The 27,277-nt window shown below is 42.6% G+C and overlaps 1 protein-coding gene across 2 annotated transcripts; it reads left to right on the top strand.

Moving 5' to 3' along the window:
- Positions 1-19,025: 19,025 nt before the first annotated feature.
- Positions 19,026-26,588, top strand: LOC118386084 (SLIT and NTRK-like protein 5). 2 transcript variants are annotated; one of them, XM_035773486.1, is made up of 2 exons: positions 19,026-19,424; positions 21,449-26,588. In XM_035773486.1, the coding sequence occupies exons 1-2, from the start codon at positions 19,392-19,394 to the stop codon at positions 24,107-24,109; spliced, it is 2,694 nt and encodes an 897-aa protein (XP_035629379.1). In that variant the 5' UTR covers positions 19,026-19,391; the 3' UTR covers positions 24,110-26,588. The 2 variants fall into 2 exon arrangements, with proteins under 2 accessions (XP_035629379.1, XP_035629380.1); XM_035773487.2 differs by having other exon boundaries at positions 19,026-20,210.
- Positions 26,589-27,277: the final 689 nt, after the last annotated feature.

Raw genomic sequence — 27,277 nt, 5'->3', positions numbered from 1 at the left:
TTCCTCTGGGAAGTGTTCACATACAGCTCCAACCTGTCAGTCAACACTAAGTGTTCCAGACCAAGAGAGGATTGAGAATCAGGAGAGTTTCAGCTCAACCTCTGATGGGCTCCTTTATGAGCTACCTCATCTGTACTTCGCCTCTTCGGAGAGAAAGTGGGACAGAATCTGAATGTAGGCTACAGTAGGTGTTAGGAGTAGGCAATCGTGTCCTTTCTTTTCCAGCATCAGACCTGCCGAATTCTCACTTGAAACATCGTTTTTGTATTTAATAGGCCAAATGACACATTCCGTTAACATCTGACTCCAGAGTGATCTGTTCTCGGAAATGTGAGGCCTGTGACATTTCAGAATGAAATATGATCATTTGTCACAAACAACTTTTTCAAAGTAACTTTAGTTAAGTAATCCCATTTCTTCTTAAGTTAAGGGTAGCTTTCACTAACACTGGCTACAGTACAGTAAGACAGTTCCTCTATCACAGCATGAAGGCTTTACAAACCTTCCATCCAAGGTGACTTGCCCATCAGGTGCATATGTCTGTTATGACAGAAAAAAATATTAATATTTCAGAAGAATAAGACTGGAGCATTGAACTAATACACAGTTTAGCAAATCAATACACTGTTTAGTGTAGCACAAAGCTTGGCTGCCAGCCTAGACTGACACAAGTTGACTAGAAGGACCTGATTACATGCTGCTTCCTTGACTAGGACTGTGCTATCCTGGTAAGATAAAAGGTGCTTTTCCTCACAGGAAACAAGATAGCGGGCGTATTATGGAGAAAGACAGTACGCCTTTGTGTTGTTCTAACGTTGACGGAAGGTTCCCGCTTTTATGGGAACTTTTCAATGATGTGCTCCGTCAAACTATGTCTATAAAAAGTCTACACTTTTCTCCTCTCCCATTTTGACAAAGGGATGTGCATAACAGGCATTCATCTGAACCTTAATGGTGGGCTGAAAAGGCAAGTCCATATTCATGTGACCTTGAACTGTCAGAATAATATTCTCTGACAAACCTGATATGACATTTGAAGTGTCCCAAGTTATTCTGTGAATGGAGTTCAATCATCACATCATTAATGGCTTTGGAGTGGAGCCAGTCACTCATGACACTGGGCTTCATAGCTTTGCCGGAAATCTTCGCTCCGAAATGAAAGGGTTGTAGATATTTACCGTGGAGCCATTTTCTGACCAGAGGCTAGGTTTGATTAATGACTGTCTTTCCCTGCAAAGTCACCTGGGTAATCCAGAGGAATAATCATCTCATGCATGTGAAACCAGACAGTGCCACAGAGAGGGAAATTAGCTGCTGCAGTGTGTTCGCAGACACAGATGGCAAATTAATCACACATTTCTATGACGTCTAAATACTAGGACTTTTTTTTCACATCAAGTTTTTGTTATTTCAATTCATAGGATTCATACATCATACAGTTCATTCGGAAAGTAGTCAGACCCCTTCACATTTTGCACATTTTGTTACTTTACAGCATTATCCTAAAATTGATTGAATTGTTTTTTTCCCCCTCATCAATCTACACACAATACCCTAAAATAACAAAGCAAAAACAGGGTTTTAGAATTTTTTCAAATGTATAAAATGAAAAACTGAAATATTACATTTACATAAGTATTCAGACCATTTACTCAGTACTTTGTTGAAGCACCTTTGGCAGTCCTGGGTATGACTCTACAAGCTTAGCACACCTATATTTGGGGAGTTTCTCCCATTCTTCTCTGCAGATCCTCTCGAGCTCTGCCAGGTTGGAGGGGGAGTGTTGCTGCACAGCTATTTTCAGGTCTCTCCAGAGATGTTAGATCTCGTCCAAGTCTGGACTCTGGCTGGGCCACTCAAGGACATTCAGAGACTAGTTCCGAAGCCACTCCTATGTTGTCTTGGCTGTGTGCTTAGGGTTGTTGTCCTGTTGGACGGTGAACCTTTGCCCCAGTCTGAGGTCCTGAGCACTCTGGAGCAGGTTTTCATCAAGGATCTCTCTGTACTTTGCTCCACTTATCTTTCCCTCATTCCTGACCAGTCTCCCAGTCCCTGCCGCTGAAAAACGTCCCTACAGCTTGCAGCTGCCTACACCATACTTCACCGTAGGGATGGTGCCAGGTTTCCTCCAGATGTGACACTTGGCATTCAGGCCAAAGAGTTCAATCTTGGTTTCATCAGACCAGAGAATTCTGTTTCTCATGGTCTGAGAGTCCTTTAGGTGCCTTTTGGCAAACTCCAAGCGGGCTGTCACGTTCCTTTTACTGAGGAGTGGCTTCCATCTGGCCACTCTACCATAAAGGCCTGATTGGTGGAGTGCTGCAGAGATGGTTGTCCTTCTGGAAGGTTCTACCATCTCCACAGAGGAACTCTAGAGCTGTCAGAATGACCATCGTGTTCTTGGTCACATCCAAGACTAAGGCCCTTCTCCCCCGATTGCTCAGTTTGGCTGTGCGGCCAGCTCTAGGAAGAGTCTTGGTGGTTCCAAACTGGAGGTCACTGTTTTGGCACCCTTCCCAGATCTGTGCCTCAACACAATCCTGTCTCTGAGCTCTACAGAGGACAATTCATTCGACTTCATGGCTTGGTTTTTACTCTGACATGCATTGTCAAATCATTCCAAATCATGTCCAATTAATATAATTTACCACATATGAACTCCAATCAAGTTGTAGAAACATATCAAGGATGATCAATGGAAACAGGATGCACCAGAGCTCAATTTCCACTCAAATAACAAAGGGTCTGAATACTTATATAAATTAGATATTTCTGGGGTGTTTTAAATAAAATTGCTAAAATTTCTAACAAACTGTTTTTGCTTTCTCATTATGGGGTATTGTGTGTAGATTGATGAGGGATCGTTTTTATTTAATCAATTTTAGAATAAAGCTGTTTCGTAGCAAAATGTGGAAAAAAGTGAAATGGTCTGAATTCTTTCCGAATGCACTGTATATACAGTACCAGTCAAAAGTTTAGACACTCCTACTCATTCAGGGCTTTTCTTTATTTTTCCTATTTTCTACATTATAGAACAATAGTGAAGACATCAAAACTATGGAATCATGTAGTAACCAAAGAAGTGTTTAAACAAATTAACATTTATTTTAGATTTTAGATTCTTTAAAGCAGCCACCCTTTGCCTTAATGACAGCTTTGCACACTCTTGGTATTCTCTCAACCAGCGTCATGGGGAATGGATTTCCAACTATCTTGAAGGAGTTCCCACATATGCTGAGCACTTGTTGACTGCTTTTCATTCACTCTGTGGTCCAATGTAAATTGTAATTATTTTGCCTCTATGGCCTATTTATTGCCTTACTTCCCTAATCTTAGTGCATTTGCACACACTGTACATGTGTTTTTCTATTGTGTTATTGACTGTATGTTTGTTTATCCCATGTGTAACTCTGTGTTGTTGTTTTTGTCGCACTGCTTTGCTTTATCTTGGCCAGGTCGCAGTTGTAAATGAGAACTGGTTCTCAACTGGCCTACCTGGTTAAATAAAGGTGGGGGGAAAAAATAATCCCAAACCATCTCAATTGGGTTGAGGTTGGGTGATTGTAGAGGCCAGGTCATCTGATGCAGCACCATCACTCTCCTTCTTGGTCAAATAGCCCTTACACAGCCTGGAGGTGTGTTGGGTCATTGTCCTGTTGAAAAACAAATGATAGTCCCACTAAGCGCAAACCAGATGCAGAATGCCATGCTGGTTATGTGTGCCTTAAATTCTAAAGAAATCATGGACAGTGTTACTAGCAAAGCACCCCCACACCATCACACCTCCTCCATGCTTCACAGTGGGAACCACACATGCGGAGTTCATCCATTCACCTAAACTGCGTCTCACAAAAACATGGCAGTTGGAACCAAAAATCTCAAATTTGGACTCATCAGCCCAAAGAACAGATTTCCACTGGTCTAATGACAGAGTTTCTTGGCCCAAGCAAGTCTCTTCTTATTATTGGTGTCCTTTAGTAGTGGTTTCTTTGCAACAATTTGACCAAGAAAGCCTGATTCAATGTAGAAAATAGTCCAAATAAAGAAAAACCCTGTAATGAGAAGGACTGGTACTGTATAAATATATATACTCTCACCACCCAACCCAGCAATCTGATCGCATATGTAAAATATATTGTGAAATAAAAACACAAATAAATATACAAATAAATAAATAAATATACAGTACCTTACATTGTACATCTATTGAGTAATACATCGCAATACATACACCAGAAATAGTTGCAAATAGTTACAAACTCTGTTGGATAAGATTTCAGAAATATCTGCTGCTGATTTTTTCCACCTGGAAAAAAATGCTAGGACATTCTGACATCCATCACTGTAATTGAATGGCACTCATGCCCATACATTCTCATCGTATGACTCATTCAGCTAAAGCAGTACTTCATATCGTTGCTACTTTTAGGTGCTTTTAAAAGTTTTTGCCTTTACTCCAGAATAGTCTTACTTTTACCCGTGCGGAGTTCAAACTTATTTCAGCCTCTCTGAACGTTACCCTTTATTTCCTTTGAATGCAGCAAATAAACATGGCTGCTTTCCCTCAATCCCAAATTAAACACTGCCCTCCCTCTCAACTCACTCCCGTTGACTGGCCAGTGCCTTTGAGACTCCGGCAGCAGGTTCACACTAGAAGTGTTAACGGCAATTAAACCCATGGCACCACTCTGTCACTCTCCAGCTGGGGTGACACATGAGTGATAACAGAGCCCCCTTACCTTCAGCTTTCATCTGACACGGATTAAATGGCACTGGACCCTTGCTTTTTCTGACATTTGACAGAAATCGATTGCAATTTAATCACTCAAAGAGGTACTATCAGCCATGCTTACCACAGCTGTTTCCAAGTTAACTGGACTAAGAATTGAGCACCACTGTGGAGATGAGTCGCCTGATAATAATAATAATAATTTAGAAAAATATATATACAGTACCTTACATTGTATATATTTATTGTAACGGTTTTCATATGGTGAAGGAGAGTCGGACCAAAACGCAGCGTGTAGATTGCGATCCATGTTTAATCAAACAAATGTAAACACGAAATAAGACAAACACTACAAAACAATAAACGTAACGAAAACCGAAACAGCCTAAATTTGTCACCTAATACAGCGACAGGAACAAAGACACTAAGGACAATCACCCACGACAAACTCAAAGAATATGGCTGCCTAAATATGGTTCCCAATCAGAGACAACGATAAACACCTGCCTCTGATTGAGAACCACCCCAGACAGCCATAGACGTTGCTAGATCACCCCACTAGCTACAATCCCAATATATACACACCAAAACCCCAAGACAAAACACACCACAATACAAAAACCCCATGCCACACCCTGGCCTGACCCAATACATAAAGATAAACACAAAATACTTTGGCCAGGGCGTGACAGAACCCCCCTAAGGTGCGGACTCCCGAACGCACCTCAAAACAATAGGGAGGGTCCGGGTGGGCGTCTGTTCATGGTGGCGGCTCCGGCGCGGGACGTGGACCCCACTCAGTCAATGTCTTAGTCCCCTCTCCTCGCGTCCCTGGATAGTCCACCCTCGCCGCCAACCATGGCCTAGTAGTCCTCACCCAGAACCCCACTGGACTGAGGAGCAGATCGGGACCGAGGGGAAGCTCGGGAGTGAGAGAAAGCTCGGGAGTGAGAGAAAGCTCGGGAGTGAGAGAAAGCTCGGGAGTGAGAGGAAGCTCGGGAGTGAGAGGAAGCTCGGGAGTGAGAGGAAGCCCGGGAGTGAGAGGAAGCTCGGGAGTGAGAGGAAGCTCAGGAGTGAGAGGAAGCTCAGGAGTGAGAGGAAGCTCAGGCAGGTTGATGGATCTACCAGATCCTGGCTGGCTGGTGGTTCCGGCAGATCCTGGCTGACTGGCAGATCCTGGCTGACTGGCGGATCCTGGCTGACTAGCGGATCTGGCAGATCCTGGCTGACTGGCGGATCCTGGCCGACTGGCAGATCCTGGCCGACTGGCACCTCTGGCGGATCCTGGCTGACTGGCACTTCTGGCGGATCCTGGCTGACTGGTGGATCCTGGCAGACTGGCGGATCTAACTGATCCTGACAGACTGGCGACGCTGGGCAGACTGGCAGCGCTGGGCAGACTGGCGGGGCTAGGCAGACTGGCGGCGCTGGGCAGACTGGCGGCACTGGCGGCGCTGGGCAGACTGGCGGCACTGGCGGCGCTGGGCAGACTGGCAGCGCTGGGCAGACTGGCGGCACTGGCGGCGCTGGGCAGACTGGCGGCTCCTTGCAGACTGACAGCTCCTTGCAGACTGACAGCTCTTTGCAGACTGGCAGATCTGGCTGCTTCATGCAGACTGACAGCTCTGACTGCTCCATGCAGACTGACAGCTCTGACTGCTCCATGCAGACTGACAGCTCTGACTGCTCCATGCAGGCTGGCAGCTCTGGCTGCTCCATGCAGGCTGGCAGCACATTGCAGACTGGCAGCTCCTTGCAGACTGACAATTCTGGCTGCTCCATGCAGACTGACAGCTCTGGCTGCTCCATACAGGCTGGCAGCTCTGGCTGCTCCATACAGGCTGGCAGCTCTGGCTGCTCCATACAGGCTGGCAGCTCTGGCTGCTCCATACAGGCTGACAGCTCCGGCTGCGCTGAACAGACAGGAGACTCCAGCAGCGCTGTAGAGGAAGAAGGCTCTAGCTGCGCTGAACAGGCGGGAGACTCCGGCAGCGCAGGAGAGGAGAAAGGCTCTGCCTGCGCTGAACAGGCAGGAGACTCCGGCAGCGCTGGAGAGGAGAAAGGTTCTGATAGCGCTAGACAGGCGGGAGACTCCGACAGCGCTGGAGAGGCGAGGCGCACTATAAGCCTGATGCGTGGTGCTGGCACTGGTGGAACTGAACCGAGGACACGCACAGGAAGCCTGGTGCAGGGAGCTGCTACCGGAGGGCTGGTGTGTGGAGGTGGCACAGGATGGGCTAGACCGTGAAGGCGTACTGGAGATCTTGAGAGCAGTGCTGGCACAGGACGTGCAAGGCTAGGGATGTGCACAGGAGGCCTGATGCGTGAGGCTGGCACCAACTTCACTGGCCGACTAACACGCACCTCAGGACGAGTATGGAGCGCTGACCCAGGTGCCATCAAATCCCGACACGTTCCGTCGGGCGAATTCCATGCAAAAAGCACCAACACAGCAACTCCCTAATTTCTCTCTCCTCCAATTTCCCCATTAACTCCTTCACCCTTCACAGTCTCTGCTTCGCTCACCTCCAACACCGGCTCTGGTTCTGGTCTCCTCCTTGGCTCCTCACGATAAACAGGGAGAGTTGGCTCAGGTCTGACTCCTGACTCTGCCACACTCTCCCTGAGCCCCCCCCCCCCAAGAAATTTTTGGGGCTGACTCTCAGGCTTCCTTCCGAGTCGCCGTGCTGCCTCCTCATACCGGCGCCTCTCCGCTCTCCCCGCCTCCAGTTCTTCCTTGGGGCGGCGATATTCTCCAGGCTGAGCCCAGGGTCCTGCTCCATTTAGGATTTCCTCCCAAGTCCAGAAATCTTTATTGTGCCGCTGTTGCTGCCTTTGTTGCTTCTCCTGTGGCTCCTGCCTGTTGACACGCTGCTTGGTCCGTTTGTGGTGGGTGATTCTGTAACGGTTTTCATATGGTGAAGGAGAATCGGACCAAAACGCAGCATGTAGATTGCGATCCATGTTTAATCAAACAAACATAAACACGAAATAACACAAACACTACAAAACAATAAACGTAACGAAAACCGAAACAGCCTATACTTGTCAACTAACACAGCGACAGGAACAAAGACACTAAGGACAATCACCCACGACAAACTCAAAGAATATGGCTGCCTAAATATGGTTCCCAATCAGAGACAACGATAAACACCTGCCTCTGATTGAGAACCACTCCAGACAGCCATAGACTTTGCTAGATCACCCCACTAGCTACAATCCGAATATATACACACCAAAACCCCAAGACAAAACACACCACAATACAAAAACCCCATGCCACACCCTGGCCTGACCCAATACATAAAGATAAACACAAAATACTTCGACCAGGGCGTGACATTTATTTATTATTTGTGTACTTGTTTGACATTTTACTGCACTGTTAGGGAGCTAGTAACACGTCTGATAAACTGTGTATGCGACCAATAAACTTATTTATTTTTGGACAATAACTTTATTTGTATAGAGCTTTTCAATACAAGTAACAAAGCGTTTCACATTATAAAATAATACAATAAAATACAATAAAAGTACTAACAAATACAGAAGAAAGGAGAATGAAACAACATAGCTAATTAAAGTCATACATTGAAATCATGCATTAAAAGCCTCTTTATAAAGGTGTCTTCGGCAGGGATTTTAAAAGAGACACTGAATCTGCAAGCCTCTGGAAGACCGTTCCAAAGTCTAGGTGCTTTGGAATGGAACATTTTCCCTAATGGAAAAATGCCCGGTCTCCTTTCGTTTTCAAACTAGACTTTGGAATGGTCAACAGTGCCCTGCCAGAGGATCTCAGGCTGCATCCTGACTCGTAGGAGGATAAAATATCGGAGATATAGGATGGGGCTAAACCAAGCCTAGCCTTAAATGTGACTAAAATCTATTCTAAAAGTGACTGGTGGCCAGTGTAGAGAAGCTAAAACAGGTGTGATATGGTTACATTTTCTAGTGCCTGTTAAAAGCTGAGCTACAGCATTTTGAACTGACTGTAGATGATGGAGTTATTTCTGACTGAAACAAAGAGTTACAGGAAATAAAGCGTGTATAACTTTCTCCAGACCAGTGACTGAAATAAAATACATGACTTTAGCTATATTTCTTAGATCATAACAGCAGGTCAGGACAACCTTCTTTACATGCAGTTTAAGGTTTAGGTCAGAGTCAAAGAAGACCTCAAGGTTTCTGGCCATGGGCCTTACATTGGTGGACAAATGACCAGGGTTATTTACAGTCTGGGTTCTAGCAAGGTGGCGACCAAATAATACAACCTCTGATTTCTTATCATTGAGCTGGAGAAAATTGTCAGACATCCAAAAGTTGATGTCAGCAAGACACTTGTGATGGGTAGCTAGGCTAGCTTGGTCACTTGGTCTGATTGGTAAATAAAGCTGTGTGTCATCCACGTTGCAGTGAAACGGAATGTTATGATTATGGATGATGTCGCCAAGAGGAAGCATATACAGGGGAAAAGGATGGGGCCCAGAATTGATCCCTGAGGGACACCATAGTGATTAGGTGCTGGGGACGATACCAAACCACACACGCTCACTGAGAAACATGTGCCACGTAGATATGACCTGAACTAGTCGAGGGCAACGACAGAGTTTCCACCCACCTCTCCAGCTGGTCAACAAGGAAGATATAATCAATAGTATCAAATGTGGCACTGGGATCAAAATAACTAGAGTATAGCATTAACCAGCATCAGCAGCCAACACAATTGTCATTACTGACTTTCAATCAAGCAGATTCCATGCTGTGAAGTGAGTGGAAGCCCAACTGGAACTGTTCAAATAAGTTGTTCATACTCAATCCACCAATTGCTTGAAAACAACTTTTTCTAAAAGAGATAGATCTATAATTACTCAGTGAGGAGGCGTCTAGACTGGGGTTTTTAAGGAGAGGTTGGACCAGAGCGGTTTTATAATAGGCTGGAAAGGAGTCAGAGGTCAGGGAGATATTTACAATAGACAGAATGTTGGGGCCAACAGTAGGCATAACCTCTTTTAGTAGTCTAGTAGGGATCATGCCCAAGGAGCAGGAGGAGGTCTTCATGTGAGCTACAGTATCAAGGAGGGACTCAAAGGATATTTGCTCAAATGAGGAAAAGGAAGTAGTTGACAGTCTCAGAGAAGTTGCCTCAAGTGTCTCCTGATCAGGAATGCTGGTATGTTGTCGGTTACTGTCAATTTGGGATCTAAAATATTATATCTTCTCTGTAAAGAACCGTAAAACCTGTTCACAGAGATCAGGGGATGCGAGAGTATTACTGTTGGGGGGGGGGGAACAAGAACACGGTCAATTGTCTTAAACACAATTTAAGTTGTGGGAGTTCTCAGAGATCAGGGTAGAGAAGTAGATTGCTCTTGCGTCTTTAACCACAACATTGTCATTTTCCATCAGATCCTTCATTATCTCATAGAATACTTGAAGTTTGCAGGCCTTCCATTTCTAAACTAACACAAACTGTACAAGGCAGTAACAGTCGGAGAGTTGCAAATATATTTGGAATCTTATTTGCCAGTGAATAATGTTCTCAAACTGTTTTCATTCCCATTCTCACCCCACTAGGATGTAACACAGAGACAATTCTTCATCATCTATTTTTGGCGGTCCTTATCTCCTCTTTCACACACTCTGATGGCAAGTAATTATCCCCTTATCCTTTGAATTTAAAATTAAACATGCAGTACAGACTCACTTTCTCCTTTTCATCGCGACTGTTACATAGTGAGAACTGTAGCTCTACATGAACATACTTTCATGCATACATGCATATTTAATTTAAATATTGGATGTGTCATTGTGCATGGCAGCCAGAACCCATGTTAATGGGGTTAGTGAAATACTACCTCAAAAAATGCCTTAGTTCCATTGGTTTTATGTGGAGAACACACATAACAGTATTGGTGATGTACAACTGTCTGAGTCCTGTCTGCCATCACATATTACTCTGGGAAATGCCTCAGGCTGAACATCTATGATGTGAAAATGAAAGCAACTCCATAACTGCTTCGATGGTGAATGGTCTGATAAACGTGAAATAAATATCTATTCTGTTTATGTCGGCTCAGCCTGATTTCCACCCTGTTTTATAACAAAATCCACGTGGGAGGAAAGGAGAGGAGGTGAGGAGATGGTCAGTTGACTGAGTATCACTGGAGCGTAACGAGAACATAACACCAAGCTGAACCAAATACACAGGCACGCACGTGAACACACACACACACACACATCTATATATACATATACATATACATATACACACACACACACATACATACACATACGCACACATGCACACACAGTGGATAAACTTTTCTGGATAAACCAAGCAAGTAACAAAAATCCACAAGATAAATTGGTCTCTGTCTAAGATTAAATGAAATATGATTGAACCGGAACTGGTAAACAACAAAAAACTATACGGCATGGTCTGAACCTCTAATAGAGCTTCATAATAGTGCTCTTATTAAATTATGATATTGTGAAGTCCTCAGGTTCAGATGGAGAGCAAACGCTGTCATAAAAGTGATGTGTGTTACCGTGTTGCCATGGCAACATCATAGACACCTGCGTTTGAACGCCGGGGCTGTAATCACCGGCCTGTTGTGTGCGGTCCCCAATGCCTCCATCCAGAGCTCTCTGGAATTAAAGAGACACTGCTAAAGAAAGCTAGTCTCGCAGCACACTGGTGTCACATCAGTTTAGCCATCCTCTAGTCACCTCACTCCTCAGATTTTGTTGTGACCTGCTCCTCCAGGAGCCACAGTTGTCATCTACACCAGTGTAGTACACGGTGCCACCACAGTGGGTGGTGCTGATATCACAGGAGGTCAGTGGCACCTTAATTGGGCAGGACGGGCTCGTGGTAAATGCTGGAGTGGAGTTGGTGGAATGGTATCAAACACGTTTTAAAGGTGTTTGATGCCCTTCCATTCTTGCCGTTTCAGCCATTATTATGAGCCGTCCTCCCATCAGTAGCCTCCACTGACTGATACTCTATGCACCAACTCTACTAACAGCAGACAGAAGCATACAGATTGTCACAGTTGCTATGCTAATTGCCTGTATTACCTTCTTCTGACATAATTCACTTTGTAACCTGTAAAAGAAAACTGTCCCTTATTTGCCAGTACACCCCTTATCAAATCAAATTTGTCACATGCACCAAATACATTTTTTAAATTGAACCTTTATTTAACGAGGCAAGTCGGTTAAGAACAAATTCTTATTTACAATGACGGCCTATCCCGGCCAAACCCAGACGACGCTGGGCCAATTGTGCGCCGCCCTATGGGACTCCCAATCATGGGCGGTTGTGATATAGCCTGGAGTCAAACCAGGGTGTCTGTAGTGACGCCTCAAGCACTGAGATGCAGTGCCTTAGACCGCTGCGCCACTCAGGAGTCGCAATTGGTGTAGACTTTACCGTAAAATACTTGCATTCGAGCCCTTCCCAACAACGCAGGATTTAAAAATAGAAACATTTGAATATTGGAAGAATAAAATAAAATACACAAGAATGAAGCTATATACAGGGAGTACCAGTACCAGATCAAGGTATTTGAGGTAGATATGTACATAAAGGCAGTGTAATGTGACTAGGCATAAGGATAGATAATAATAACAGTAAAATAGAGAACAGAGTAGCAGCAGCAAATGATGAGTGTAAAAGTGTGTGTGTGAGTGTGCGTGCGTGCGTGCGTGTGTGTAATGCTGCTGCTACTCTCTGTTTATCATATATGCAGTCACATTAACCATATCTACATCTACATACTACCTCAATCATCCTGACTTACCAGTGTCTGTATGTAGCCTCGCTACTTTTATAGCCTCGCTAGTGTATATAGCCTATCTTTTTACTGTTGTTTTATTTCTTTACCTACCTATTGTTCACCTAATACCTTTGTTTGCACTATTGGTTAGAGCCTGTAAGTGAGCATTTCACTGTAAGGTCTACCTACACCTGTTGTATTCGGCACACGTGACAAATTCACTTTGATTTGATTTGCGTCACAGGAGGTTGGTGGCATCTTAATTGGGGAGGATGGGCTCTTGGTAATGGCTGGAGCAGAATAAGTGGATTGGTATCAAATACATCAAACACATGGCTTCCATTACCTCAGCAGCCTCCACCGGTAGGTGTGTTTGTGTTGTGTTGGTCTGTGTGTGTGTTTTATGTGGGTGGGTGTATGTAGTGTATGTGAATGATCCCAGTGTAATCGACACCGGTGAGGGGTGGGAGTAGCCTAGGGGGGGGTGTGCCTATCTGGCCATAGCCTACTTATTGTATTTGTAATTGTATCCGTAATTGACAATTGATAGTCTGATCCAGGGCTCCAGACTGTAACCATCCAGTCACATTTTGCGACCCTTTGACTTGGCTGTGCGAGTTACCTTTTAAATTGGTCGCATCGGTGCGAGCTGCACATTCTACATTGGTCACGTCCTGTCTTTTGGCCAACTGAAACCACAATTTGGTCAAACAATAAAGTGCATTAACCTCATGGGCAAGCTACTATCACTTCCCCTCGCCCATCTGTGTTCCAGGAGAGAAAAAATGTGTTCGGATTGTATAAAATGTCTAAATGCAATTGTGGGGAAGCACAGCTGCTCTCAGCTTTCTGTAATTTAAATTTCCCAACTCCCAATATTGTGCTCAATAGCAACTATTTTACAACATAGATATTTGAAATGGCTAGGAGATACGGAGCATGCAAAACGCACATTCTCCAAATGCAACATTTTTTATGTATTTATTGTTAGATTAATGGGTATCCTTTGAACTGTATTCAACTGAATAATGTACGAAAGGTATTTATTTTTGGTACGTTTTTCATCTCTCTACCAAAGACAAAATGTTGTTATTGGGCATGAGAGTATTGTCAGCATGTGAGACAGAGATAAGGTGAGCATAGTTTTCAATTAAGGTGAAAGGAAGCTCTACTGTTATCTCTGCACATGCAGACACTATACAGCAATTGACTTTAGAAAACATGTTATGACTTTACACATCAATAACGAGCTGAGTAAGTGGTGAACCGAACAGAAAACAAGTATTTTTTGAAGAGAGAAAAAAATAACAGGCGTTTGGTTACATGTTTTTGTCAACAAATATCAAATAAGTAATACTCGGACTTCTCAAGCCACAAGTGTTGTTTCTTTACCTGTGAAGCGCCACACAGACAATACCAACCTGAGAATAGCCTTTTTTGAGGGTTTAACACTGCCACACTGTGGTTATACTTGGAACCACATGTACTCTGGACTGTTTTCCTGATATAAATCTTCTGATATAAATCTGGATGACCAATTAAATCAGATTATTTTACACAATTGTCACTCATACTGACTAAAATGTTAGCGACATCAATTTACTTTCAGCCTAGAACCCTTTCACAATGTGTCACTATTATTTAGTGACACATTGTATGTTGATATTCTGTCTGTCTGTCTGTCTGTCTGTCTGTCTGTCTGTCTGTCTGTCTGTCTGTCTGTCTGTCCGTCCGTCCGTCCGTCCGTCCGTCCGTCCGTCCGTCCGTCCGTCCGTCCGTTCGTCCGTCCGTCCGTCTGTCTGTGTATGTACAATGACCAGCAGCGGACTGCCCATCTGGAATTTCGGAAAAATGCCAGATGGGCTTGTCCATTTTTAGCCCAGTGGGCCTGTCTAACTTCGATTTTTTTTAAAGCTAGAATCCTTAATTACTACATCATTTTTTGGACTAATAAATGAATGATATATACCCATGGATTTTTAAATAATATAACTTCTAAATGCCTCATGTGTTTAGTTCAACTGGATGGCCAGTCCTTGCATCCAAATCTCTGTCTATGAATTTGAGTTTGGTTACATTTCTCCAGGCTCATCCCTCAGCTTTTTACCAAAACAGAGGTGGGTTGAACGCTTTGTTATTGTTTCAATTAAGGATTCTAGCTTTAAGCCAAATTATCATTATCTGGCTAAAAATGGGGGCCATTATTAAAAAAAATGGCTGTGTTAGAACTGCCAGAGAAGATTTCTGGTCCCAGTCCGCCCCTGACAATGACCCTATAATGTCATCTGGCTTACACCCGCTCAAAGTCTTTCGACTTCAGAGTCTGGAAAGGCTCCTTGATGCTGTAGGCATGATGTGTCGATAATGAAGGGCACTGTGGTTTTTTAATGATGGGCTCTCTACTGTGTCTTTCTCACTCAAACACACACAGACCCTGAGCACTGCCCTTTCCAATACAACTGCTGGATTTTCAAATCCAAACAATGAGGTCTCAACCCCACAGGAAAAAAACGATCAAAGCTAAAATACATTTTTGCACAAATGTTGCACCAACAAAGGGACTCCTGTCCAGACCAGTGTGTCACAGCTCTCCCCAGCAGTCGAGTAAGCCAGGCTACCTGCAATGACCTTTTTAATTCAATAAAAAAGATATCAGCAGAGGGCGCTATTGTATATCATAACTAGTCATCTTCCACAGTTGAAGTAGGCCGTGGTGTACAATAGTCACAATCTCTCTCCATCCTCACAGGAACATGTTAACCTGGCAGTGTTCATTTATTTAACAGACTAAAATAGTCCTAGTAGATAGTCCTCATAGAGGTACTTACCTTCGTGTTGAGAGCTGAAGTCCAGCCATCCAGTAGGTCCCTAAGGGAGGGTTATATGAGTGCATTGTGCTATGTTGTTCCCTGAGGCTAGACACTGGGGGATAGACCTATAGGTCTTGTTTGTTCATACCCCCACTGGCAGCTCTTCCTATTTCACAGTGAGACATAAAAGTTTATATTTTCAGAGAGGAAGCCAGTGCCAAAAATATTGGAGTTGCTTTATGTGGGCTGAGTCACCTTTTCTGACTGCGTTGGGTAACAAACTGTGCAAAACTTGCACTCCTCAGTCAGAGAATCCGCTTACCTATGCCTTCTGAGATGTCAATCAGTTTACAAGCTGTTTTGCCAATTGTACGTGTGAACAATTCAGCAAACACACCATGCTGTGTCCAAATATTTCAAGAAAATACTATATATTTTCCTTTGTTATTATTCATATCAGAGCTTTGCTTAGAACAACACATTATTTTGTTGATGTGTTATTGTTATCAAAGCTTACACCACACATCTGTTTGGAACGAATTAATAATTACTACAAGCTCTCTGTGTGGTCTCTATTTGGTTATCTTTCTCATAGGAATTCTACATGAAGAGCAGCCTTGGCAAATGAGCTGACATCACTGGTGCACAGAGTTCACTATCATATGATGCTAAGGGGACTTTCTTATGCTCCACATGAACTTCCGCTAAACGTAACAGTACAGAACACGTGTTTAATAGAAGCTTGACTTGTGAATCCCAGACCATGTGACCCTTGATTATGAGTCATCAATCATTTTCAGAGTCATTTGTGTGTCTCTTCTTCACTGTGAAAACCATTGTGTTCCCAGATGGAGGTGCAGAGCGTGCTCAGTGTCATGGAAGACTTGATAAGATATTAAATCAGTCTCAAGCCATGCCTCACGATGCCTCAAGAAGTGTACTGTGTGTTTTTCCTGCTCTTCGGATGTACATGATTTATCTGTAGGAAAGACAAACCAACAGCGCAAACGCAGATGCGCTCAAGGACACACACACACACGTGTAACAATGAATATTAAATCAAAAGAATTAGTGTCATTGAAAATGGTGTGTTAAGAGGTGTAAATACTGCATTAATGTATTCTGTAAATCAAGCTAATGGTTTTTCTTATCATGTTACAACAAACATCAATGGTAATGTATTCACAGATTGTAGAGTAATGACAGGGTTTGGCTGATGCTACGGATTCTCAATAAGCAATACACCGAGTACAAATCCCTGAAGCCGATAGAAACCCAAGCCTTATGCACTTTGCACACCAGTCAGACCCAGAAGATTAGGATGCACTACAATACCTCAAAATAAAATACAGCATTAAATCCGCTTCTATCTCCTCATGTGAAACTCATCACAGACAGGCAATGATGAGGGACAGCTACATGCCACAGAGTTCTGTAAAATTATACCAGATGTTATCCACATGACTGACAGCAGACAACACTAGCTTCAGGAGGGTGTCCAAGCACTTTTCTTCATATGCTGCTACACACAACACACGCAAGGTAGTTTTAAAATGTTAGACACAGTGCATTTTCAGACCCTTTCCATTTTTCCACATTTTGTTATGTTACAGCCATATTCTAAAATATATATATTTTTAAATCCCTCATCAATTTACACACAATACCCCATAATGACACAGAGAAAACAGGTTTTTAGATATGTTTGCAAATGTATTCAAAATAAAAAACAGAAATGCCTTATTTAGTATTCAGACCCTTTGCTATGAGACTCGAAATTGAGCTCAGGTGGATCCTGTTTCCATTGAACATCCTTGAGATGTTTCTACAACTTGATTGGAGTCCACCCCTGGTAAATCCAAGTGGACATGATTTGGAAAGGCACACACCTGTCTACAGTATATAAGGTCACACAGTTGAAAGTGCATGTCAGAGCAAAAACCAAGCCATGAAGTTGAAGGAATTGTCTGTAGAGCACCGGGATCTGGGGAAGGGTAACAAAAAATGTCTGCAGCATTGAAGGTCCCCAAGAACACAGTAGCCGCCATCAATCTTAAATGGAAGAAGTTTGGAACCACCAAGACTCTTCCTATAACTTGCCGCCCGGTCAAACTGAGCAATCAGGAGAGAAGGGCCTTGGTCAGGGAGGTGACCAAGAACCCGATGTTCACTCTGACAGAGCTCTAGAGTTCCTCTGTGGAGACGGGAGAACCTTCCAGAAGGACAACCATCTCTGCAGCACTGCAGGCCTTTATGGTAGAGTGGCCAGACGGAAGTGAAAGGCGAATGACAGCCTGCTTGGAGTTTGCCAAAAGGCACCTAAAGGACTCTCAGACCATGAGAAACAAGATTCTCTGTTCTGATGAAACCAAGATTGAACACTTTGGCCTGAATGACAACCGTCACGTCTGGAGGAAACCTGGCACCATCCCTATGGTGAAGCATGGTGGTGGCAGCATCATGCTGTGGGGATATTTTTCAGCGACAGGGGCTAGGAGACTAGTCAGGGTCGAGGGAAAGATGAGTGGAGCAAACTACAGAGAGATCCTTGATTAAAACCTGCTCCAGAGCACTCAGGACCTCAGACTGTGGTGAAAGTTTGCCTTGCAACAGGACAACAACCTTAAGCACACAGCCAAGACAACGCAGGAGAGGCTTCGGGACAAATCTCTGAATGTCCTTGAGTGGCCCAGCCAGAGCCCGGACTTGAACCCTCATCGAACATGGAAGAAAAATGGGAGAAACTTCCCAAATACAGGTGTGCCAAGCTTTTACGGTCATCCCCAAGAAGAATGCCAAAGGTGCTTCAACGAAGTACTGAGTAAAGGGTCTGAATACTTATGTACGACATTTGAAGAAATTTGCTAACATTTATAAAAACCTGTTTGTGCTTTGTCATAATGGGGAATTGTGTGTAGATTGATGAGGGGTGAAAAAAAAAACATTTCAATACATTTTACAATAAGGCTGTAAAGTAACAAAATGTGGAAAAATACATGGTATAACACATGGTAATTCTGACTGCCTCGAATACTGTCTGGTTTCATGAAGATCAAGGTTTAGAGCGAAGCTAACATGACGAGGCAGATGAGGCAGATGAGGCGCACCAGTAGTAACAACCGATGACGAACAACCCAGGCCAAATAGTTGTTGGCTTTGATATCATGATCAAAAATGTAACATTTTAACATGTAAACAATATGCTGTCCCAGGGCAGATGATTGGACACATCTAATATGGGCGATTATTGGATAAACAGGCATAGTTGTAAAGGTTCCATTCTGACATCATTTCCATCAGTTCTTTTTCTGGATGCTACAAACAGTTCACAGACCTCAATTCTCATCTCTCAAAATGCATCCCATGCATGACACGGGTGAAATTGTATATTTCATGCACCGGATGATAATATGAACGCTGTTGAGGGAAGACTACATAATTTAGGTCACTGTCCAAGTTGGATGAATATACTGTGGAGAAGAGAAATAGTGACAGTTCATTCCAGGGGTGGTTGTCAACAACAGGACACCGGAGGCTTCAGGCAGTGTTAACTAAGCTCTTTAAACACAGCCTGCCCTCATAATAGGCCACATTAACATAAAACAAACAGACTAATCATTTGTAGGTGTGAATCACTGTATCACATGGTCAACACTTGTTCAAGGTGAGACGCCTAAAATAGCATACTGGAGATTTGAATACGTTGCAATGCAAGTCCTACCATTTTTATATTAGTTGAGGGGTGTATTCTTTCTCACGTTTTGATATTTTGGGTGTGGAGAAGAGGGGTGGATTATTACCTCGGAGAATGGGATGATTTCCATGTGAAAAGTTAAATGTATCGTTTTGTTTCCAGAGTGCTGATGACAGACATTATGTCGTTACAGTTGATTCTAAACGAAGCAGACGCACCGTAATCGGTTTCCCTGCTAGATTGACCATTTTGTGAATAATAACGGTCCTCCGTTTTAACATGGTGAACGCGTTCACTCACTCTCCATCTTTCGACGACACGAAACGCTTGGAAGCCGATTAATTATTGATCACGTTTGGACAGTATCGGTATCCATGCAGTGTAACGCCTTTTGGAACTGTAACTGGGTAAGATGTGTCCATTCAATTTAATTTAAAAAATATATATATATGTATTGCATTAAACTACATTACATTTATCAGACGTTCGTGGGTGAGTGGAGGACACTTGCAACTGTTAAAAGTCGAGGTGCTTATTATCTTTAGGTTGATTGTCATATATAGTCGTATTTTATGCCCCTTGGTGGTTGCGTGTTAGTTGAAGGGGCTAAATTGCAGGCTATTTGCTAAGAAATGCGAAGGAAGTTGTCTCCGTGTATATTATAAAAGTTAAGTGTAGTGACAACCGACGATTCCTTGTTATGTTCATGGTAAATGTAGTAGTCAGGGTAACACCATACAAACGGCAGTTTTTTCAGGTGCGATCAAGAAAACAAAAACAGGATTCGTCTCTGTGTGCGTGTGTGTGCGTGCGCGCGCGTGTGAGCGAGTGGGAGACGGGGAGATAGCGTGTGTGTGTGTGTGTGAGAGAGAGAGAGAGAGAGAGAGAGAGAGAGAGAGAGAGAGAGAGAGAGAGAGAGAGAGAGAGAGAGAGAGAGAGAGACATTCCTCCAGGGAGACCGAATAAGCAACTTTGTTACCAGGCATAGCGTTGTCTCCTCTGGCACAGCACGTTATGAAAAGAGAAAGGCATTTGGCAGTTATGGTTGATCAGCGTTTATTTGTATCCTCCTTTAGTGCATTACTGACGGCTAACCTGTTCTTAACAAATAGGCATCTTAGAACATTTGCAAGTCATACAATGGAACGTACGTTGTCATACCTAACAAGGAACCTTATTTACCAGTGAGTGAGGTAAGAATGTCTAAATATGATTATCCGATGTAGACATCCTATGTGGCAGTGTTTGCATTGGTGCTGAGGCTACATTTCTGTGGCAATAGTCATCATAGTTGTTTTTAGATATACTTGTCTTTAGATATACGTATTGTTTCAGCCTGGTCTCATAAACTAGACATATCAATGTGAAAGTAAACGCAGGATACTCAAATTAGTATGATATGTTATGTATTGTTATATAAGACAGAAGGTCACTTAAGGGAGGGTCATTGTTCAGGGTGGATTTTTTAAATTGAACTTTTATTTAACTAGGCAATTCAGTTAAGAACAAATTCTTATTTACAATGATGGCCCAGGAACAGTACGTTAACTGCCTTGTTCAGGGGCAGAACTACAGATTTTTACCTTGTCAACTCAGGGATTCAATCTAGCAACCTTTCAGCTACTGGCCCAGCGCTCTAACCACTAGGCTACCTGCCACCTCGGATGTGTGGGCGTATAACGTGAATGTCTAGCAACCTAATGGTTGCACATTCAAATCTCATCACAGACAATTTTAGCAACTTTGCACCTACTTACTACTTGTTAGCTACTTTGCAACTACTTATAATGTTAGCTAACCCTTCCCCCTAACTTTACAACCCTTTAACCTTACTCTTAACCCTAACATTAACCCCTAGCCTAGCTAACGTTAGCCACAACAAATCAGAATTCACAACATATCATACTTTTCCCAAATTCATAACATACTGTACAAATGGCATTTTTTAACATATCATACTAAATGAATACATGCTATACAAAATGTAACATATCATACTAATTGCAGTGTCCCGTATTTAGTTTGACTAGGTTACGTCTACCCCTGAGTCCAGGTTGATTGTTTTGATTATGGCTTTTGAAAATCAAGGCTATTTAATTGTATCTGACTTTTAAAAGATAACTGAATAATGAATGTTTTTGTTTTCACACTGGGCTAAAGTATGGGCTATTAGTGTGACTTTGTTTATTATTCACCTCGTTGTTATGCTACTTACTGGATGTACCTGGAGTGTAATTAATGTGAATTCTTTTTCATTAAGAGTCCTGCTCTATTCTAGTTCATTTAGTTTGGGTCATTCTGTGGCAGCCAGTAGTTACCCTTGGGCAGGTGCTATTCCTGAGCATTATAATTACAGGCTGTTTGAGGACTCATGAGAATGGAGTTGTTTAAGTATGTTTCATCATATGACCTGTATATCTTCTTCCTGTAGATGACAGTGCATACTTCGGCGGCCCAACAGTGTGAGTTTGGCCATCGACACAGGAAAATGCATCTCTGGATTGTAATTATATTGTCGGTGGCTACCTCGGTGGGCATCGTTGAAATGTTTGACAATTATGGAGAGATATGCCGAAGATTGTGTGCCTGTGAGGAGAAAGAGGGGATACTGACAGTAAGCTGTGAAAGTAGAGGAATTGTCGATCTCTCTGAAATAAGCCATGTGTACTTCACAACCTATAATTTACTGCTCACCGGGAACCTTTTGAAGAGGCTCTCCGCCAATGACTTTGTTGAATACAATGGGCTTACAATATTGCATCTGGGCAACAATGACATATCCGAAGTTGAATCGGGAGCTTTTAATGGACTTCAGGGATTAAAAAGATTACATCTCAACAATAACAAAATCGATGCCTTGAAGGAAGATTTTTTTGTTGGCCTTGACCGTCTGGAATATCTTCAACTAGACTACAATTACATCACCCATGTTGAGCCAAATGCCTTCAGCAAACTGCGTCATCTGGAGGTCCTGATTTTAAATGACAACTTAATTTCTACTCTTCCCACTAACATTTTCCAATATGTCCCTTTGACTCACCTTGACCTGAGGGGGAATCAACTGAAACTGCTGCCATATTCTGGTGTTTTGGATCACATGGACAGTGTTGTGGAATTACAACTAGAGGAGAACCCATGGAACTGCTCTTGTGAGCTGATTGCTCTAAAGGCCTGGCTCGAGAGCATATCCTACACCGCTTTAGTGGGTGATGTGGTCTGTGAGTTTCCATTCCGGCTTCATGGGAGAGATCTTGATGAGGTCTCTAAACCAGAACTGTGTCCCAGGAGAGCTATTGCAGAGTATGAGATGCGTCCCCAAGCACATCAGACCACTGATGCATACTTTAGAACCACACCAGCCTCAGTCACAGCCTCATTCCCATCCTCTGCCATATTAAGGTCCTCGTCAAGGCCCACCAAGGGACCTCGCCAGTCAGGCAAACTAAAGTCAAAACCCACGTCTCGCATCCCCTCCAATAAACCGCAAAACTACGGTCAAATCGTTTCATATCAAACCAAATCCCCTGTGCCTTTGGACTGTCCTACTGCCTGTACTTGCAATCTCCAAATTTCAGACCTCGGTCTGAATGTCAACTGCCAAGAGAGAAAGATTGAGCGCATCTCTGACTTAAATCCCAAACCCTACAATCCCAAAAAGATGTATCTCACAGGGAATTATATCCCTGTGGTGCGGACATCAGATTTCATTGAAGCAACTGGATTAGATTTGCTTCACCTTGGCAACAATCGGATTGCTCACATCCATGACAGAGCCTTTGGGGATTTAACACAGTTACGCAGGCTGTACCTGAATGGGAATTTGATCGACCGCCTCACAGTCGATATGTTCTATGGATTGGAGAGCCTGCAGTTCTTATATTTAGAATACAATGTCATTCGAGACATTGTGTCAAACACCTTTCAGCATGTCCCCAACCTTCAGCTGCTCTTCCTGAATAATAACCTCTTGAAGACCTTACCCGGGGAAATCTTTAATGGGTTGAAATTGGCCAGACTAAATCTTCGCAATAATCACCTCCGCAATCTGCCTGTCAGTGGTGTGTTGGATCAGCTGACATCTCTGGTGCAGGTAGACTTGTTCGAGAACCCCTGGGACTGCCGCTGTTCAATTGTGGAGATGAAGATGTGGCTGGAACAGCTCAGCACAGGCACGGTTGTCAACAACGTCATCTGTGGCTCCCCTAAAAGACTGTTTGGGGAGGATATGCGATACATTAAGACAAGTAATTTCTGTCCCAATAACTCCGATACCCTTGCCTCCGTGATCCCGCCCTCTGAAGAAACCATTCCCGGCAGCACTATCACCATAGAAACATCATTAGACGACGACGCACATGTCAACAGTGTTCCTCTATCTGTTATGATCCTTGCCCTGCTCCTGATGTTCATCGTTGCAGTGTTTGTCGCTGCAGGACTGTTTGCGGCTGTGAAGAAGAGACGTCAGAAGGCTCTAAATGAGCAGAATAACTCCATGAACGCGTGCATCAGTTCGCTGAACACGGAGTACGGTCTTTACAAAAAGGGATCCGTTCCAAAAGTCAGGACGTCTGCAGGGCATGTGTATGAGTACATCCCCCCTCCCACAGAACACACATGCAAGAGTACCGTCTATAGCCCAAGCCAGAGCAAGTCAGTGGATGGGTACAGAGACTTTGATGAGTTGAATGGGGCGTTTTTGAATAATCACTTGGGTGAAGAGGCGGGTAGTAACGCAATAAGCTCTGAATACAGTATTAGCACTCCAGAGCCACTCAACAAACAGTCCCCCTTACAAGACAATCATCAGTATTACTACAGAGATGTAGAACCCGACAAGCCGTCATCTTACAGCAATGCTTTACCTTGCAGGCATACTGCCCATTCCTCAAATCAGTATACGTCCGACTTCGATATCAGACACCAATACATGCACCCAGAAAGAATACAACAGACAATATTATATTGCACAGCACCAAGTACTGTTTATGTTGAGCCAAACAGGAGCGAGTACTGGGAACTGAAAGCCAAGCTTCATATTGATCCCGACTACCTTGAAGTTCTTGAGAAACGTACAACGTTCACCCAGTTTTGAATGACTTCATGTTTTCCCTTAAAATGTTGAATCATTGCTATGTTTGCTGCATTGGCACATAGCGCTCATGTTAAATTTGAGCATTCTACACTGATTTCTATCTTTTGAAACTACAGTATACAGATATGCAGATGCTTTCCCTTAACATTAGAAATAGGTATTTTATCTTTATATATCCTCAATACAGCTTGTTGCTACAGTAGCTAGTTTATTGTTTATCAATTTCAGTCTTTGCTTTGAGAAAAATTGCCAACAACTCTATGTAAATCAGTGATGGGGGGGGGAAATATATAGTAACAATTATTTTGGATGATATATCGATATATATCCAAGTATCGGTTTGTAAAATCGAGGATGGCGCTTATCGGCTGACCCTTCGAACAAAACTCTGGTATTTTTCATCCTATAGCTTGTTCTCCATCTTCTTCTTTTTTAAATAGCGAGTCTTCATGCTTTCAGCACTTTTATTTCCATGATTGATCAACTCTCATTTTCTAATGTTCTCTCTTGTCTCTCTGCAGCAGACAAAAAGTGAGCAATGTGTTTGGAACATTAAATTGTAATACAATTTTGCAGTCTTGAATCGCAATACAGATCGAATCGGTACTTAAGTATCGTGATAATATCGTATAGTGAGGTCGCTGGCAATCCCCAGCCCTAAATGTAAATATGCAGATCATGTATGCTTGTTGCACTTTTTCAAAACGGGAGGTTCAACTGGCTTCTGTGTGCATATGGGTATTCATGAAACAAAACAAAAAAAACATGTTTTTTTAAAGATAAATGGAAAATCCATACTTCATAATTCCCGGGCAGTTTTGAGGTGGAACAGTACGCTCATATCATTTTTCTCAAATTGTCTATTTTTATACAAGTATTTGGAAATGTAATTCTTCTTCTGTTTTTGTTTTATCACTTTGCACGCAATGCACTGATTGACCCGAACAGGTCAACAACGGATATGATGTCACTTTCTTATATATATTTCGTAAGTCGTAGACTGTGTAAATAACCATGGCTATAGCCATATGTAAAATGATTGCAGACATGCAACCTCTGCGTTCTGAAGGAAAGTTATAAGACATTTTGCACTATACGTGCATGAAGCCACTTTTTTTTTCCCAGGATGGAGACAATCCTCAATTTCCCTATTTTTACCTTTGGGGATACAAAATCAGTATTCAGAATATCATTGTCAACAAATAAACAGCAAATTCATACAGTATGTATCCCTATTATCACTGGAAATAGCTCTAAATACAATGGAATGGATTGGTGACTGACACTTGTATACGTTTGATCACTCAACATATTTTTGGGACATTCATACATTTGTTTGGTATTACTAAGGAATCTTCTAGTTCTAATTCATTGTTAGACATACACATTTTCAGGTACGGTCCTTTCACTGTGGTACGTGCAGTGTCTATTCAAAGCATTGACAACGAATTGTGTAAGCATTCGTCAATGTAATGACATTTGCCAGTCTCTATGTGTTTGGTCTCTAGTTCCAAGGTCACCACTGCCATGTTGTGTTGTTGGCATTTCCTACAACTTGTGATGAGATTATGTCAGAGGTTGCTCAGTATGTGCTGAAAAGCAGACTGGGTTTCAGAAATAATACATTCTAACCCATTTGTGGGCCATTAAAAAAAAAATCAAAAGCACTAAGAAAAGTCTGTCTCTATTACAATGCATTGCACTAGATTAACATGTTAATAATATTGACATGTTAATCCAGTGCATTGTAATAAGGACAGTCCTTTGTTAGTGATTTTGATTTAAAAAATGGATCCAACATGATCAATTTATCTTTTTTTGTATTGAGGTTAGAAATGGTGTTTTTGATTCCAGTATCTGTCATCGCACCATAGCATTGTTCTTTTTGGGTTTGAAAACACATGACAAGAGTTCAATTAATATATCCAATAATTTACTGTAATTCCCGCCCACCTCCTTAGCCTTTATTGATTGAATATGCAGTTAGTGTGTACAGTGTATATATCACAAGCAAATAGCCATTGCAGTAAAACTACACACAATGTTTGTATCACATTCAAGTATATCAAAGACATTGTCAAAATTAAATGTTACTCATGGAAATCTGTTTGCACGAACAGGTACACATCAGTGGGTTTTTTTCTTCTGAATTTTTTATACAAGGGTTTTGTAAATGAGGTCTAGAGAGTGTTCCACTTATGTCAATTTTCTATTGACTTGTCCCTTTAGTTCTCCATATGTAAGTCATTTGGTGAATTCTAACTTCTTACTTCAACTTTGTAAATAGAATGTGCCAGGTGTATCTCCTTGCGGACTGCTGCTTCACTGAGTGCAAAGCCTGGTTTTTATTGTGGAAACACACAGGACGAGAGGGAATGCAACTTGGGTATAAGATGTGAGCACAGAGAGAAATGTATCTTAAAAAGTGCTGTTTCTGCTATTGTTAGCCAATGAATAAAATATGTGCATTTATTCTGTATACTGTCTCTGTTTTTCCTTCACCCTCCAATATGTTAGAAGTAGTAAATGTCATAGCACACCGGGAGGGTGGATTATGAAATACTTCCTCCAAAAGCCCACTGGCTTGTTTCATAGCAATACAAAGATTACAGGAGCCACACAGTTTACACCGCCTCTCACAATTTAATGCAGGAAAGATATACATCTGTGCAAAACAAGAACAATGTTACATCATCTGAAATACTCTCAATCCTCTGCTGTCTTTTGAAGATTGTGTCATTTTCCTTCTATATTATACTCCAACATGATCAATGTTGGTTGATCACGCTGTGTATTTTGTTGAAAGCTATCACTTTTTTTTTACCTCCCTATTGTCTGGGGAGTTTGATAAAAATGTCTTCCACTAAGGGCCCTTGGTCCTCACCTGCCATTTTTTTTACAGGGCCAAGAATCATCACACTACGGGTGAAATTGGGTCGTCAGTCCGATCTGTCCAAAGCCATTGTGATGAAATGTGTAGTTTAGTGTCGGAACTCATGTATTTAAATTGAAACTGCTTTCGACATTCCAACAGCAGATTTTCGATTTGAAGCTTTTTGTGTGAAGGCAGCTAACTGATGTCTCTGAAGAAATGTGCATAATGCTTTGATAATGGTATCTGATCCGTCTGTAGCTGTACAATATGTACAACAGCCAAATGTACATGCA

The sequence above is a fragment of the Oncorhynchus keta genome, chromosome 7, assembly GCF_023373465.1.
Source record: "Oncorhynchus keta strain PuntledgeMale-10-30-2019 chromosome 7, Oket_V2, whole genome shotgun sequence".
NCBI classification, from domain to species: domain Eukaryota; kingdom Metazoa; phylum Chordata; class Actinopteri; order Salmoniformes; family Salmonidae; genus Oncorhynchus; species Oncorhynchus keta.
The sequence above is the reverse complement of the archived record's forward strand: the minus strand, read 5'-3'. Positions and strand labels throughout refer to the sequence as shown.

What these genes read in the sequence shown, in the direction of transcription:
- LOC118386084 (XM_035773486.1), top strand. Translation starts at nt 19,392, where the DNA reads ATGCAGTGTAACGCCTTTTGGAACTGTAACTGG. An exon ending in CCTTTTGGAACTGTAACTGG is followed by an intron (nt 19,425 to 21,448) that starts GTAAGATGTGTC and finishes TTCTTCCTGTAG; the next exon opens with ATGACAGTGCATACTTCGGC.